The 14,655-nt window shown below is 43.2% G+C and overlaps 1 protein-coding gene across 3 annotated transcripts in view; it reads right to left on the bottom strand.

The window, feature by feature from the left end:
* The window catches only part of MYZAP (myocardial zonula adherens protein), a 465,570-nt gene that overhangs the window by 283,913 nt on the left and 167,002 nt on the right, over nt 1-14,655 (bottom strand). For all 3 annotated transcript variants that reach the window (XM_078684913.1, XM_078684911.1, XM_078684912.1), the window contains exon 3: nt 2,249-2,335. In XM_078684913.1, the coding sequence (XP_078541039.1) occupies nt 2,249-2,335 (87 nt within the window). The remainder of the gene's footprint in view (nt 1-2,248; nt 2,336-14,655) is intronic.

The raw sequence follows: 14,655 nt of genomic DNA, 5'->3' as shown, positions 1-14,655 counted from the left end.
CTGCTTACGCTGATTTTTAGCACCGGGAGCTTATTTTGCTCTGTAAAATCCACACACACGACACCATGCGGCCAAGCAGGGCCCTGCTTCTTTCTGCCTCCTGATTCGATTGTATACTTGAGCAGCAGCTTCATCAATGAAAACAATTGTAATGTGCTGCAACCGCCCATGTTGAGAAATCTCACCGGTTGTTATAAATTATTTAACAACCCTAAATATAATACTAACATGGTTCTTACTTTTAGCACTTATCAAAAAAATCTTCACTCACTTCCTATCCAAAATAGACAAATTAATGATGTTCATTAAATATAATTCCAATGAAAAGTAACACTCTTATCCTGATCATTCACAGGCACCAAATCTCCTAGATGGCTTCTCTCAGCAAACCAGCCACATACAGTACAAAATCTGTGAACTGGTGTGCAGTTACTGTGGCAGTATTGTGCACAGATTCGATAATTGTGAAGCTCTTAAAATCCTTCCAACTTGGCTTTCGCTGCAACCATAGTGCAGAGATAGCTGTGTTTTTGGATCCAGATTAGATTACCTGAGAAACTTTTTGGATCAAGTCAGTACTCTGATCTTACTAAATCTGTCAGTGGCTTTTGGCATAGTCTAAACAAGATCTTTCTTTCTCAGCTTTCTTAGCTTGCCATTCATGTGCGCACTGAATCGGGAATATTCCTTTCTCGTAAGGAGAGTTCTTCTGGTTCAGCCTGGTTCCATAACCTCTGGCAACAGAAAGGTGCCTTGGGGTGTGCCACAGGGTTCTATGCTGGCTCGGCTCCTTTTTATTTGTTTTTTTAATATTGACATGGTGCCTTTAGTGCACATATTACATGGTATGGGGTTATCATTCCTCATGTATACTGATGATATACAGATTTTGCTGAGTCCATACACGGTGAGTAAGGAACGAGTAGATTCGATCTACCCCTGGCACTGCAGACTATTATACTGAGGATGAACATAAATTAAGTAAACCAGAATCTAACTAAAAATGAGATTTTGTTGATCCACACTTGCTCCATTCTGCTGGTTTGCATTCTTTGGCCTAAGACTTTGGGTGTCTATCCAACTACTGCATTAGTGACATAACATGGGGTGTATATTGATTCTGCCCTTACCATATGTCAACATGACTATGATTTCCAAGTCCTGTTTTTTTCCATCCTGGGAAGCTTCAGAGATTAGTTCCTTTTCGAGCGTTCAATAAAAAGTTCATGTTGGTAAATCCTTTTATACATTCAAGACTGGATTGTGGAATGTGATCTTCTTGGGATTGACTAGTAAACACTTCTCTAACTGCGGCATACCTACAGTACTGATGCAGATGTGATCCTAGGGTCTGGGACGGAGGATGTATGACCGTTTATAACCATATCCGATATTTGCATTGGCTGCCTGTGAGGAAATGGAACACCTTCAAGGCGTTTTGCTTTCTCCACATAGACCATCTAAACCATCCGCCCGCTACAGCTAGCAACTTTAATAGATACAGTCCGCTGAGTACACAGAGTTCAGACTCTAAGCTCCTCCTGATGACCTCTAGGGCCAAGAAAAAGAAATGGGGGGGCAAAACCTCCCGTGTTCTGGGTGTGAGCTGGTGTAACTAGCTTCTGGTTTTCCTCAACTGGAAACCAATGTTGTCACATTTTGAAGGGCGCTGAAGACCACGCTCTTCCATTCAGTGACACAGTAGCTTCCCGGTTGGGCTATTCTTCTATGAATCTCTTCATAGAACAAGAAACCTCATTTATAGGCTCGACATTGCGCTCCACAGGTAGACAATACAGCTTCTCATCAAATAAATGACAGCTGTGGTGAGTGCAGTTGCAGGCCACACAAAAGAATACAGAGAGCCAGGGCAGCATTTATGACAATGCCTTTCTGAGCACATATAGTGCCAACTTCCTTAACACCCTCTCCACACAAAGAAAAATAATTTCTGCAACTCTACTGCTGCCTCTTTCTCCCTCAATGGGGCATATCTATTTGCTCTCTAACACCAATTACTAATGTATGTTAATTGCCCATTACATTTTGCTTCAGCATGTAACCGGAAATACAGTAAATCATCAACATCAGTTTCATAAAGAGGATGTAGTTCCCAAGTTAATAAAGTATTTGATGACATATTTTATAAATTTACAATCTAAAGAATCCATTTCTTATTGCTTTCTGCATGTGTCAGAAACATATATAAAAATACAGCAAAAAGTGTTTTGGGTCTTTTTGTGTTTACCAATGTAGGTTGATCAGTTTGAATTTTTTCAGGATGCAAAATTCCATTCTTCCGTCTTCGCCTTGATGGAGAACTAGTCTTGTCAACCTAATATGTAAAATTAAAAAAGTATATATAAATTTAAAAAGCTTCCGGTTATCAGCCATACCTTAAAGTAGAATCACACACACATCTATTTTCTTTCTGTTAGAACTGGGATTTCTGCCTGGCTAAGGCTTGCGCCAAAGCCAGGCAGAAACCACCATTCTAGTCAGGGCAAGGGAGTCACACGCTAAGATAACCCCTGCTCACCCTCTTGGTAGCTTGGCACGAGCAGACAGGCTTATCCCGGAGGCAATGTGTAAAGCATTTGCGCACGCACACAGCAACAACATCCCAGGCAAACTACAAAAGGAACTCCACACAAGGTTATATAAAAATAACTTTTGCATTGTCAAAACACATCAGATAGTAATCACACCATATACATTGTGCCAAGGGATTATTTACATGGGACAGGGCCACATCGACCACTGTCAAGGAATAAGCACTTGGTAGAACTAGCACTTAGAACATATAACAATTGTAGCACCAAATAACAATTGTAGAACACAACCAGTAACCAATGGTAAAGGCAGGTACACACTACGCAATACTAATTACCATAGGCCTAGATCACGCAGGGACACAAACTCACTAGTATAACATACGAGGCAAAGCAAACTTATAAGCATGAGCACCTTTAGAAGTATAACACAAGCATAAAGGCAAAGCACATTATGCATAAATCACATTAGGCCTAACCAGTAGAATTACAGTAGGCAATCTCCTCACTAGTCTAAACACATTAGACCCTACCCCCTAAGAATAACTCACATTTAGGGGCGTAACTCACAGAGTGAAAACATCTCAATAGCATAAACCTACATAGGTAAAACAACCTCAATCATAAACCAAGGTTTTAGAGGTATCAGACACAGGGTGCACCAAACATACTATAAACAATACATTTCCTAGCACCACATCACTCTAGCCCATAAATCCCATTAGGCAATTATCATCACAAATATAGTGGAAAATCACATTGCGCAAAAATCACATTGGGGCCTTGCGCCCTATCCACATACCAGCCCCCCTGGCCAACTGGCCATCTCAAGAAGGGGGCTCAAGTGCCCTGTGTCCAGAATGTCAGGGCGTGCTGCCAACGCAGCGCCAGTCAGGGGTGCGCCACTGGCGCAAACCTAAAACTTGCTGGGCAGCTGAGAACAATCACAAGGGCCTAAACACTGCAGCTGGCACTAAGTGCTGCGCAGCTGTGAAAGGCCAAGGTAGGGGCGAAGGGAGTGCGACTCACTCCTGGATTCACAAAGAACAGGTCCCCCTAAAAGAAATAAAAGCCTAAACGGTGCAGCTGCCCACAACTGGCTGGGCAGCTGGGAGCTCAAAACTGCGACTAGGGCTTTCACTAGCCCTTAGGAAACCAAACTGCGCCATGGGCCCTCACTAGCCCTTTAGAAACAAAACTGCACCAAACTGAGCCATCTGGCTCTGAAAACAAATATGCGCAGGTTGGAGCCACACGGTGCTCCATAAATAAACATTGCCTTGGGGACCTCAGCCCCTGAACTAGCTAGGCGCAGTATAGGAAGTGCGCTTGCACTTTGAACAAATAAGGCCAGGCTAGAGCCACACCGGCTCTTTACACAAACATGCCCCCTAAAGCATTGGAGCCACACGGGGCTCTAGACCCAACAATGCCCCTGGGAGCCTCGGGGTGCCAAATACAACAATGCCCCTGGGAACCTCGTGGGCGCTACGGAGGATCTGGCATGACCCTGCCCTAGGGAGCACACGGGCTCCTTCAACCACTTGGTGCCGAATAGAGAACAAAGAGCTGGTCCCCAAACTACTGTGTAGCGCAACGGCGCTAAGAAAAATATCGGCCAAGGTTGGAGCCCTGCACGGGCTTTACAGCTGATCGGTGTGACACATGGGGGGGGGGGGGGGGGAGCGGCCCGCTCCCTAGGACAGCAAACAAAAGAGACACCCATGAGCCCTCTCTTACCGACTCACTCTGCGGCGGCTCTACTGCGGTCTCTGGCTTCGCCCGGTCCGTGTAGGTCTTCCGGCCGGGAAGGAGCTACAACAGCTTTCATGGTCCCCATGCGGCGGGGGCAGGCACCGACAATGTGCCTCGTGCCCCCTCTGCCATCGCTACCACTTTGCGAGCTTCTCCTCTCTCGGGCGGTGGGGCAGGCACTGGCAATGTGCCTCTAGCCCCTCCGCTTTCCTCTGTAGCGCCGGCGGGGCTCTCCCTCACTTCCGGGAGCCCCGCCTTTGCAAATGGGCCATCCTTCACCCGGTCCTCTCCCTTCGGGGACCGGGACTTCAAAGCGAGCCTGCGAGGCTCCAGACGTGCTCTCAAGCACTGGCCCCGCCCACCACCTTCACTTCCGGGTCGCGCTAGGCAGCGGCCCGGCAACGTTGCACCAGACAACTCGGGCGGCGGCGGTGAACTCTCGGGGTTCACAACGAGGGGTGGGCTCCCTCGGTATATAAAGTAAATAGCGGGGTGGGCACCCGCGCTGGCAACCACAAGGGCAGGAGCGCTTCCCCCCCGGGATAACCACAGCGCTCTGCCAGAAAGTGAAAGTAAAGCGCTTCAGTGCACAGAGAGAGAGACCAAGGGGCATTTCAAAACAATGTCAGCACTCACAAGGCGCTGGGGCAGCCCCCAAGTTCCTAGGGCTACAAGCAGCCCAGCAAAACAGTTCCAGCAGTCCTGGATGGATTAAGGTGGAGCAAAAAGCAGCTCACAGCAAAGAAAAGCCCTCCAGAATCCAGGGCAGCCAGGGGCTGGGCAGGGCCCAGGGAGTTAAGCCTTCCCCTGGGCCCCAGCAGCAGCACGCCCCTGGCAGATTCAAGTAGCAAGACAAGAACATTTTAAATGGGGTCACAGCCTCTTTTATACACCATTTCCCTTTGTTTCCAAAGGTGCAGGCAACGGGCGAACCAGATGCATCTGGTTCCTGAGCACTTTGTTTTGCTCAGCCCCTCTGCCTATTCACAGGGTGGGTCAGGGACATCAGACACATCACAGGGGGCGGAGCCAGCAGTGTGGAGGGAAAACCTAGCCCTATTCAGGTCCCAGGTGCAGCCCCTCCCTGCCATCAACATGCAGATCTCCCCATTCACCACCGGGGCAGACCCATCCTGACTCCAGGAGCCAGGCACACCAGCCAGCTCCAGCCAATCACAAGCCAGCACATTCACTGCACAGGCACACCAACTTCTAGAAGTGGCACTTCCACACTAGACACATTAAAGCCGCACACATCATCGCGCAGCATTCAATCTCACGAGTTTGCACATACCAAACTCGACCCTGCCCTCCCCACACATCAAGAACTACCATGGACACACATATTCCCCATGCATTCCTATGGGAGGGCAGGCCACCACCAAACATACACAGAGAGCTCACGCACTTTACACTGTACCACAGTGAAAAAGTGCGCAGAGACCTAAAATCCCCAACACCAGGTTACAGAAATAGGCTAGGAAAAGCAAAAGGTTTCGGGGTGAACCTGCCAAAAAGGGCCAGGTCCAACACTTTCAGAAACAGTTTATGTGGAAGGGTAAAGCAAAGGCAACTGAAGAATGTAGTAAGAGTAAACCTTTCTATTTATCATTTTCTGCTATTCCAATTGTTTTGCAAAGCACACATTATCCAAATCTGTGATTTCAAGGGAAAATAATAAGTGCACTGCTGCAAGTTTAAGAATGCTACCTTTGAGGGCGTTTCTTTTTAAGCGTTCAGAATTCTTTTGTTTACCAACTTTGCTTGTTTCTTGCGGATGGTAGAATGCCAGCGTACAGTTCTAGACGCACATTCACTAGTGTTCACGGCTTATTTAATGCAGCTTTCTGAGCATTAAACACTAGGGGGCCTATTAGGATGACGGGCAGACTTTGTCCGCCCGCCATCCTGTCGGACAACGGGACCGTCCGCCATAAGGGCGGGGGGCCCCTCCTCGGAATTAGGATGCACCTGCCACAGTGGCGGGTGCATCCCACATTTTTAACATCGCGGCAGGCGGTGCTGAAAGCACCGCCCGCCACAATGTTAAAGATGCATGTTGTGCATTTCAGAAACGCTTATAGCTTGAAAAGGTGATTGTTTTTACCACTCACATTTGTTATACCTATAATTGATTCCCCACTGGCCTGTATGGTAGACAGTGATATTACACACAAGTATGGAATCCCCTCTAGCATAATCTGGTGAGGAGACCCTAGAATTACATTTCTGCTGGCCTCCTCAGAGATGTACCAGTAGGCTGATGAGGAGATGCATTTGTGTTTGGGACCCCTGCATCACAGTAGCTTATGCTGCACTCCACACAGCTTAGAGATATACAAAGCAGTACTTCATGTAATCAAAGTTAACATAAGGTGAAATTTAAAAGCAAATCTATTTGTTGGCTACTAAAGAGACCATATCTAGGACGAAAACAAAACAATCATCTTTAATAAATTCAAGTAGTTCTGACTTTCATGAACGATAAGAAATTAAACATGGTACTAAGGAATGCAAATGCAATATTGTGTCAAACGATGAAACTCCCTATCGTATCCTGAATATAAATCTGTACACAATGAGACTCATCCTTTAGTATTAATATCTGTGCTATAAATAAGGGCTATAATTAATTTAATGCATCTTGTAATTCAAATGCATAACTCATTTGAAAAGAATGTGTAAATTTAGCTTTAGAGCTAAACGAAAGCTAAAGAAATCCTGTGTTATAGCAATTGAAGTTAAGCCTCTGCCCCTTTTGGATTAAGGGCACCACGCCTTCAGATGGGCTCAATAATACTGGCTCATCCAGCTACAATATAGCCTTATAGCCCGCCGTAGAGGGCTATAACGGCTATTAAAAGGCCCTCTCCAGCGTTAAAGGCCCCGAGCCGAAGGCTTCAAGGGTCCTTGAAGCCTTTGTTCACAGCACAGCCAGAGCTGTGAATAAAGAAACATTGGAATGTTGGAGCTCCAGGCTTATACCAGCCATTAGAAGCTCAGAGCACTCCATTGTTTTCAATGGAGCTCCCAACATTACAAGGTTCTAATGGTCATTAAAGCAATCCTATTAAGGGAACACATTATAGCATTATTGCCCACTAAGTGGTTATAGTGATTGTTATCAGCCTTCTACAGGTGTATAGGCCTGAGCTACAGGCAAGGGCCTAAAACAATGTTGACAGCCTTTAATAACGAGTATGGCGCAACATTCATCAAACTGGGTTTACATCCTTCTAAACTAAACAGGGAAAAATGGATAGGCAAGTATACAGTGATGGAACAGATTAGGTACCAGCCATTATTCACTATCCGGCACTCTGTGGTCTTCAGTGGCGGTACCAGCATTCCAATTTTCTAATATTTATTTAATAATGTTTGTAGTTTTGTATAGGGCTGTGTGTGAACTTGCAGCAAAGGTAGAGTCCAAACAGTGTAGGGGAGACCACAATCTGATATTTTATTTTTTGTCACTTCCTTCGGGAAAGAGTTTATTTGTATGAGAGTTGGAAAATTTCCATTTCTCCCTTGAGCACATGTAATCTGCTTCTGATCTCAAGTTTTGGCTCACAGCATTTTAAAAGCTACCAAGGAATATCCTCCCATCTTTTAATAATTTAAATGCACTATGGGAGAGCCGATGAGCAGTTGATGATTATACGTTATGCTGTAGGTCACAGCTGTGAACCAGTTTCTGAAGGTACCCTACAGCCTTGCCCTCAAAGATTCTTGTACAGTGTAAAGAATCTTGAATTTAATTTTGACCCCCAACAGGAAGCGATGGAGCACCATACAAAATATAGTATATCTTCTTTGTGACATTTCAGCTCCAAGACTCTACATATCACAGAGCTAGCCCCAGTGTATAATGAGTCCCAGTTCACAATTTTGATCCACATTTCAAGCAAGCAGTACGCAGGACGACTCAAAGAGAAGATCAACCTTGGGTCAGCAAAGCTACGCCGTTCAGGTCATGCCTGAAATACCACTAATGAATATAAGGAACATTGTGCATAACCAAGTTAATCATTTATTTTAACTAAAAAGAAATTGTTATCTTGTCTCAATAAAATCCATTTTAATCAGATTAAGCAGTGTGCAAAATAATCATGAACCTAACCTGAACAACAGAACAATAGGGTACTTTCTAGACACATTCCTGTTTAACTATGACTCACTGACATATAATCATAACAAGCATGCTTGGACTGATTCCAATCTTCATTTCAAAATAAAGTCTATGCCACTGCCAACTTTTGTTTTTTTCAGACCAGGCAAATGGTCCATATAGCAAGACTGTGAAAGCGTTTGTTTTACTTCATTCCAAAGCATAATGACCGTTTGATCAAAAGTCTCAATTGACACCTTTCATAAACCTGATCAGTGTGTCTTTTTCGAAAAAAATGTATATGAGTAGACCGCTATCATAAAAGTTGTTCAGATCAGCCCTTTTCTAAAAAAGCACATTTTTGTGGTTTATGGCTGTTCGCATGGGGCGTGGAAATATTTTGTGGGAAACTTACATTATGGGAGAATCATCTGTTCAATATATCATAACTGTTATCACTATTCATACTTCTCTCTAGATACTATAATCTACAGTGCCTGTTCTTCAACATGCTTCATCATTCTATAAAGTTTAAATTCAAATCACAAAAACACCTTTCACGAAATATACCTGGGTAAGAACCGAAATTCGCCATATTAAAAACCTGGCTAAGAACGCAAATAGGCAGAGCTGCACACCACAATAGGAATTAAAACTACTAAAAAATATTGGGATGTAGATGGTAGGGGCACTAAAAACTTGAAAGTTGGGTGTGATTACTAAATAGCATGCGATCAATGGAAAAAGCTGGTGCTGTACAGGATTATTGACATGGGAAAGAACAGTTCAGTAGATCAAGGAGACATGTCCCAAAATAGAATCAGTTGCATAGACACTGTGAAACTAATGAAAAATGTAAATCCTCGCGTGCTACTGGTCTTAAAGGACTCCTCGCTGCCCTAAAGAAGCTTTTTTTATTATTATTTGTTTTATTGAAGCCGGAAACTTATAACATAAACATATAAATATTGCATCATTACACCATAAAAGAAATCTCCTCCAAGACAATTTAAACGAATTCCTAAAACATTAATAATACACACAGCAAGGACCAATACGAACATTTAAACAATCAAAAAGTTGATAAAAACCCAACACCGCAACCCAACCCTCCAAAACAACATGAAAACAGTCCCCCAAGAAGCTTAATCCCAAAAAATGGGGCTTGATCCTAACAAGTATGTTTATTTCAGTTATACAGTTGGGCCTGGTTCTACAGTCATGGAAAGGAGTAATCTTTTATTCCAATTACAAACGAGGACCTAAAAAGCTTCAAGAGAGTGATATCCTCCAAGATTTTTAACACCGCAGTACATGGGTTAGAGTGAAGATGTCAGACAGCAGTCACTCAACCAAAATTCCCATTGTTGATGGCTAAAAGCAAGGGTGCATCTTAGCCCTAGTTCTTTTTAACCCATATATATCGGATGTACTCACGCATAGCCTAGACGTTACTCCAAGGCTAGGGCAAACCCTAGCTTTCACTGATGATTTGATCATCCTGGCAACAACCCAGATGGGCCTCCAAAGACAATTCAATCGAATCCAAGCACATAATCAAGAAAACAACATTCGTATCAATATCAACAAAACCAAAGTAATATTCTTTGGCCAAAAGATTTCAAAGTTTGTTTGGAAGATAGGTTACATTAAAATAGAGGAGGTTGGGGAATACCCATATTTAGGATTTGACTAAGACAGATATCTTTCTGGGAAATGTCACGTGGAGAACTTAAACAAACATTTGCAATGCAATAGGTCTCGCATTTGTGAGAGTTTACGCTATTGGCACTTTAAATGACAATGCCTTTTATTCATATGTTTACATAATTAACACATAAATAAAAGACATTGTCATGTATAATGCCAATAGCTCAAACTCTTGTAAATGCGAGACCTAAGCAGAGAAGCGCCAGCCGTTGTACCAAGCTGCTTAGAAAGTGAAAACGTGCATGGTGTGGCGTGCTGAATGTTGCAGAAAAGCATGTCATGCCTGCAGTAGGAGAAACTACTTAAAGAAAATAGTGCTTACAGACTAAAAAATACTCGCGTGTAAGAACCGAAGTAAAACGGCCAGTCCTCATGGGAGGTTACGAATAAAGACAAGGCGGTACTAAGGAGGGACTAACAGGCCTATTAACGAATTAGAAGCCAGCATTTACAAGGGACAATGACACAAGCCCATGACAAAAATGAGCAGAGTGGACGGGGCTTCTATTCAATATTGCAATACAGCATGGCTCGCTGAACTGCGCATGCGCTGCCCAGGCTCGACCTAAAAATAGAATTACATGCATTTGTGAAGCTCTGAAAAGATTCTTAGCTCTCTACATGGGGTTTGGGTGGGCGGGAGTGCTAGGTCATCTGCTGGATGTTATAAAGCCAAAGATTATCCTTGTTATTTTATACGGGGCCCTATTGGGGACCAGCTCTTTTACTCAAAGCCTAGATCACATCACATGTTCATAAATTGCCTTTGAAAACCGTTTACCCCTTTGTGTCGCATGGGCAAGAGCTGGGTTTGATGCTTCTATCTGCTTTAGTTGACATTAATCAGAGCATGTACTTCATAGAGCCCAAGGAGGCAGGAACCCACACTTTAACATCACTTATCGTCAACTCATTTAACGCATCCTCGGAAGGAGCATTTCAGAAAGGTAACAGGAAGACAAGCTGAAAGAATAGAAGCTCTCCTTGAATGCAATAATAACATCTATGCCTAGAACAGTGCATAAACCAGTGTTAAAAAAGGGAGTGAAAAGCCTAGCCCAGAGTAGGGATATTGACGCTGCCTCCAGATATAGGCATAAGAAATACACCACAGACACCTTTTCTAATCTAAGGCAACCTTATCTCGATTTTAATCTGCGGCCCCAGTAGACGATCGTGGTTAGGCAATTTAGATTTCTTTATCTCCCTTTTAAGGCTATTTGATGGTGCATGGAAATTAAAGGGCAGCAGCAACACGTCATATATGATGTGCAAGTCAGCCTGCGTCTATTGATGACATAGTGCGCCTCTGTTCAGCCCTACTAGACACTAATGCAGAAGGGATACGAGTAATATCAGATGCTGTATTATTTTGCTCTCAAGGTGGTAAAGTATATGCGATGGGTAGTCTTGTAAAATTCATGAGGCAGGCCATCAAACTCTGGGATGAAAATACTTAAACTTTATTTTAATCAGCATCACTGTTAATGTACTTTTTAGCAAAGATTCTGAGATGCGTCTTGTAAAATAATTATTGTATATAGTTTTATGTAAAGCTTAAACAAAAAAGTATACTACTACCACTACAACTACTGATACACTGAACACCCAAATCTCCTAGAAATATTTTTTCCGATACATTAAGTAAACTACAGTAAAACGAAAGTAGGCATTAAACTACAATAAACATTTTTTGCGGGGCCGAGTTATCTATTTCACACTGTGCAGCAAAAGGATAAATAGGCCACTTGATTCATAAGGAATTACTATACTTTTATTGATGATACACACCGTCTTTCACGCCGTATTGCTTGCACTAGCCACTTTGATTGTTAACATTTCTCATCTATCATGTAGGAAGTGACCAAAATGTAGGACAGACAAAGCCAGAGCTTCAAAGTAAGCAGCCTTTTGATTTATAGATCTACGTTTCTTCTCGGCTCTTGTCATGAAATAAAAGTAAGACCATTTTTTCTGGATTTTTGACTAATTACTTGTTCAAAAAGCTGCAGTTTGAATTAGTAACACCCGAGGTAAATAACCTAGAAGCACAATTAGGGAGTGACAGTTTGAAAATGATGCAAATAAAAAATAGTGAAAAGAACCCCATTTGAGAATTTAGGAATAAAAAAAAGGTATGCTACCTATACACTGTTATTTTCAGGACTATTGCAAAAATGTGGGATAGCGCCACAGCTACCTTAAACCATCAAAACGGACAAATGATCAGATAAAATATATATATAGATAGATACCCCGCCAGACCTTCCAAGGGGTTATAGTGTTTGTAAGAACTGGCTGATGGATGTGCTGATTTGTGTTCTTAGCTGATCTGCTGGAGCTTTGCTGTGATATGAAGATATGGAAGTGAGTGGATGGATCCCCGACCGAAAAAGGGCGTACCCCAAAAAGAACCTTCTAGAAACATTGGCAGAACAGGCTGAACACTGTGAAATAAGTATAACATCATTCTGTATATAATTTTGCCAATGGTGGTCACAATTAATATAAACCAAGAACTGTAAGAACAGCACACACAGCAGTAAAAGTATCATACCACATTGACAATAACATGGGCAACAAGGTTTGCTGTGAAATTGATGGCCCCAGGGCCACTGTTAGGCAGAACTGGGCACCTAAAAGGCGTCTATCTCTTTGTTCCTCGCTCCATGGCACAACTAACAGTCGCGGATGTATCCTCTGCATAATATTATTCCTTACATTTGTACCATTGTTTACTGGTTAGCATTTTTTTTTTCTCAATTACTATGTTTATTTCATGTTGTCCTCTCTACTAATTTATTGTAAAGCGCTCGGATATCCTTCGTGATCTTGTTCGCGCTATATAAAACTTTGTAAATAAATAAAATAAATAACTGCAGAGAACAGCACGCTCTGGATACCTCACCGGAGCAGGTGAAACCTTAAAGGTAACAGCGAGGAAAGGGGAAGTCACACGCTGGAATGTGGAAGTCACACACACTCGAAAGGGATGTAGCAGGTATTTACAGCAGAATATGCTTTCATCACTTATTTCTGCACTGTCCCTTATTGTTCTAATAGACATCTGAAATATTACCCTCACAGAAAGCAGTTCCACTCTAGTGGCTGAACTAAGAAATAAGGGTACCACCATGTTACAGAACCAGAAGTTAAGTACCTGCACAGCAAGCGTTTTTGACAGAGTATTTCCTTCAGTTACTGTGAAACACATGGAAATCTCTTCAAAAAGGTTCTGCATATTGTGTGAATGACTTCAGCTGATACCCTAAAATACCCCTGTACCCCAAAACCCAAACCTAGCCCTGAACCCTAAAAATACCCCTGTACCCCAAAACCCAAACCTACCCATAAACCCTACTACACGTGTACCCCAAAACCCAAACCTAGCCCTGAACCCTAAAAATACCCCTGTACCCCAAAACCCAAACCTAGCCCTAAACCCTAAATTACCCCTGTACTTCAAAACCCAAACCTAGCCCTGAACCCTAAAAATACCCCTGTACCCCAAAACCCAAACCTAGCCCTGAACCCTAAAAATACCCCTGTACCCCAAACCTAGCCCTGAACCCTAAAATACCCCTGTACCCCAAACCTAGCCCTGAACCCTAAAAATACCCCTGTACCCCAAACCTAGCCCTGAACCCTAAAAATACCCCTGTACCCTAAAACCCAAACCTAGCCCTAAACCCTAAATTACCCCAGTACTTCAAAACCCAAACCTAGCCCTGAACCCTTAAAATACCCCTGTACCCCCAAACCTAGCCCTGAACCCTAAAAATACCCCTGTACCCCCAAACCTAGCCCTGAACCCTAAAAATACCGCTGTACCCCAAAACCCAAACCTAGCCCTGAACCCTAAAAATACCCCTATACCCCAGAACCCAAACCTAGCCCTTAACCATTAAATACCCCTGAACCCCATAACCCAAACCCACCCTTAAAATACCCCTAAAACAGATACCCCAACACCCCCAAACTAAAACCATATACTTACCTTAGACTTAAATATTAAAAACATATGCTTTTACCATTCATGCTTTTACAGCGAATTTCGTTTTAAAAGCATGCGTGGTGAAAGCATATAAGATGTAATGGCATGCTTTGTAATCTTTCGCGGAGAAAAGGTACTTGCGTTATAAATGTATGAGGAGTGAAGGAATACGGAGTGAAATTTGCGGAATGAAGGTGTTTTACCGCACCAAAAAGCACAATTCTCCAAAAAGCACAAAATGGCAATTGTAGTTATCTGGTCTCACAAAACCGGGTCAACCACAATGGAGCGCGTGTTGGATACACGGACCAGGTTTGTCCCGGCTGAAAGTTTCCCTTTGGATTTAGAAACTTTTGAAGAATACAAAGTGGTCGCCAATTAGTCGTAGGCGGGTTAAGCTGCAAGCTGGATCCCAAGTGGGGTTTGACGATGGGGGAAACATCCTTTACGACGCAGGATTTACGACGCAGGATTTACGACGCAGGATTTACGACGCAGGATTTACGACGCAGGATTTACGACGACTTGCACTGGAG

This window comes from Lissotriton helveticus, chromosome 3_2 (genome assembly GCF_964261635.1).
Source record: "Lissotriton helveticus chromosome 3_2, aLisHel1.1, whole genome shotgun sequence".
Taxonomy (NCBI): domain Eukaryota; kingdom Metazoa; phylum Chordata; class Amphibia; order Caudata; family Salamandridae; genus Lissotriton; species Lissotriton helveticus.
This window is presented reverse-complemented; position numbering and strand designations above follow the sequence as displayed.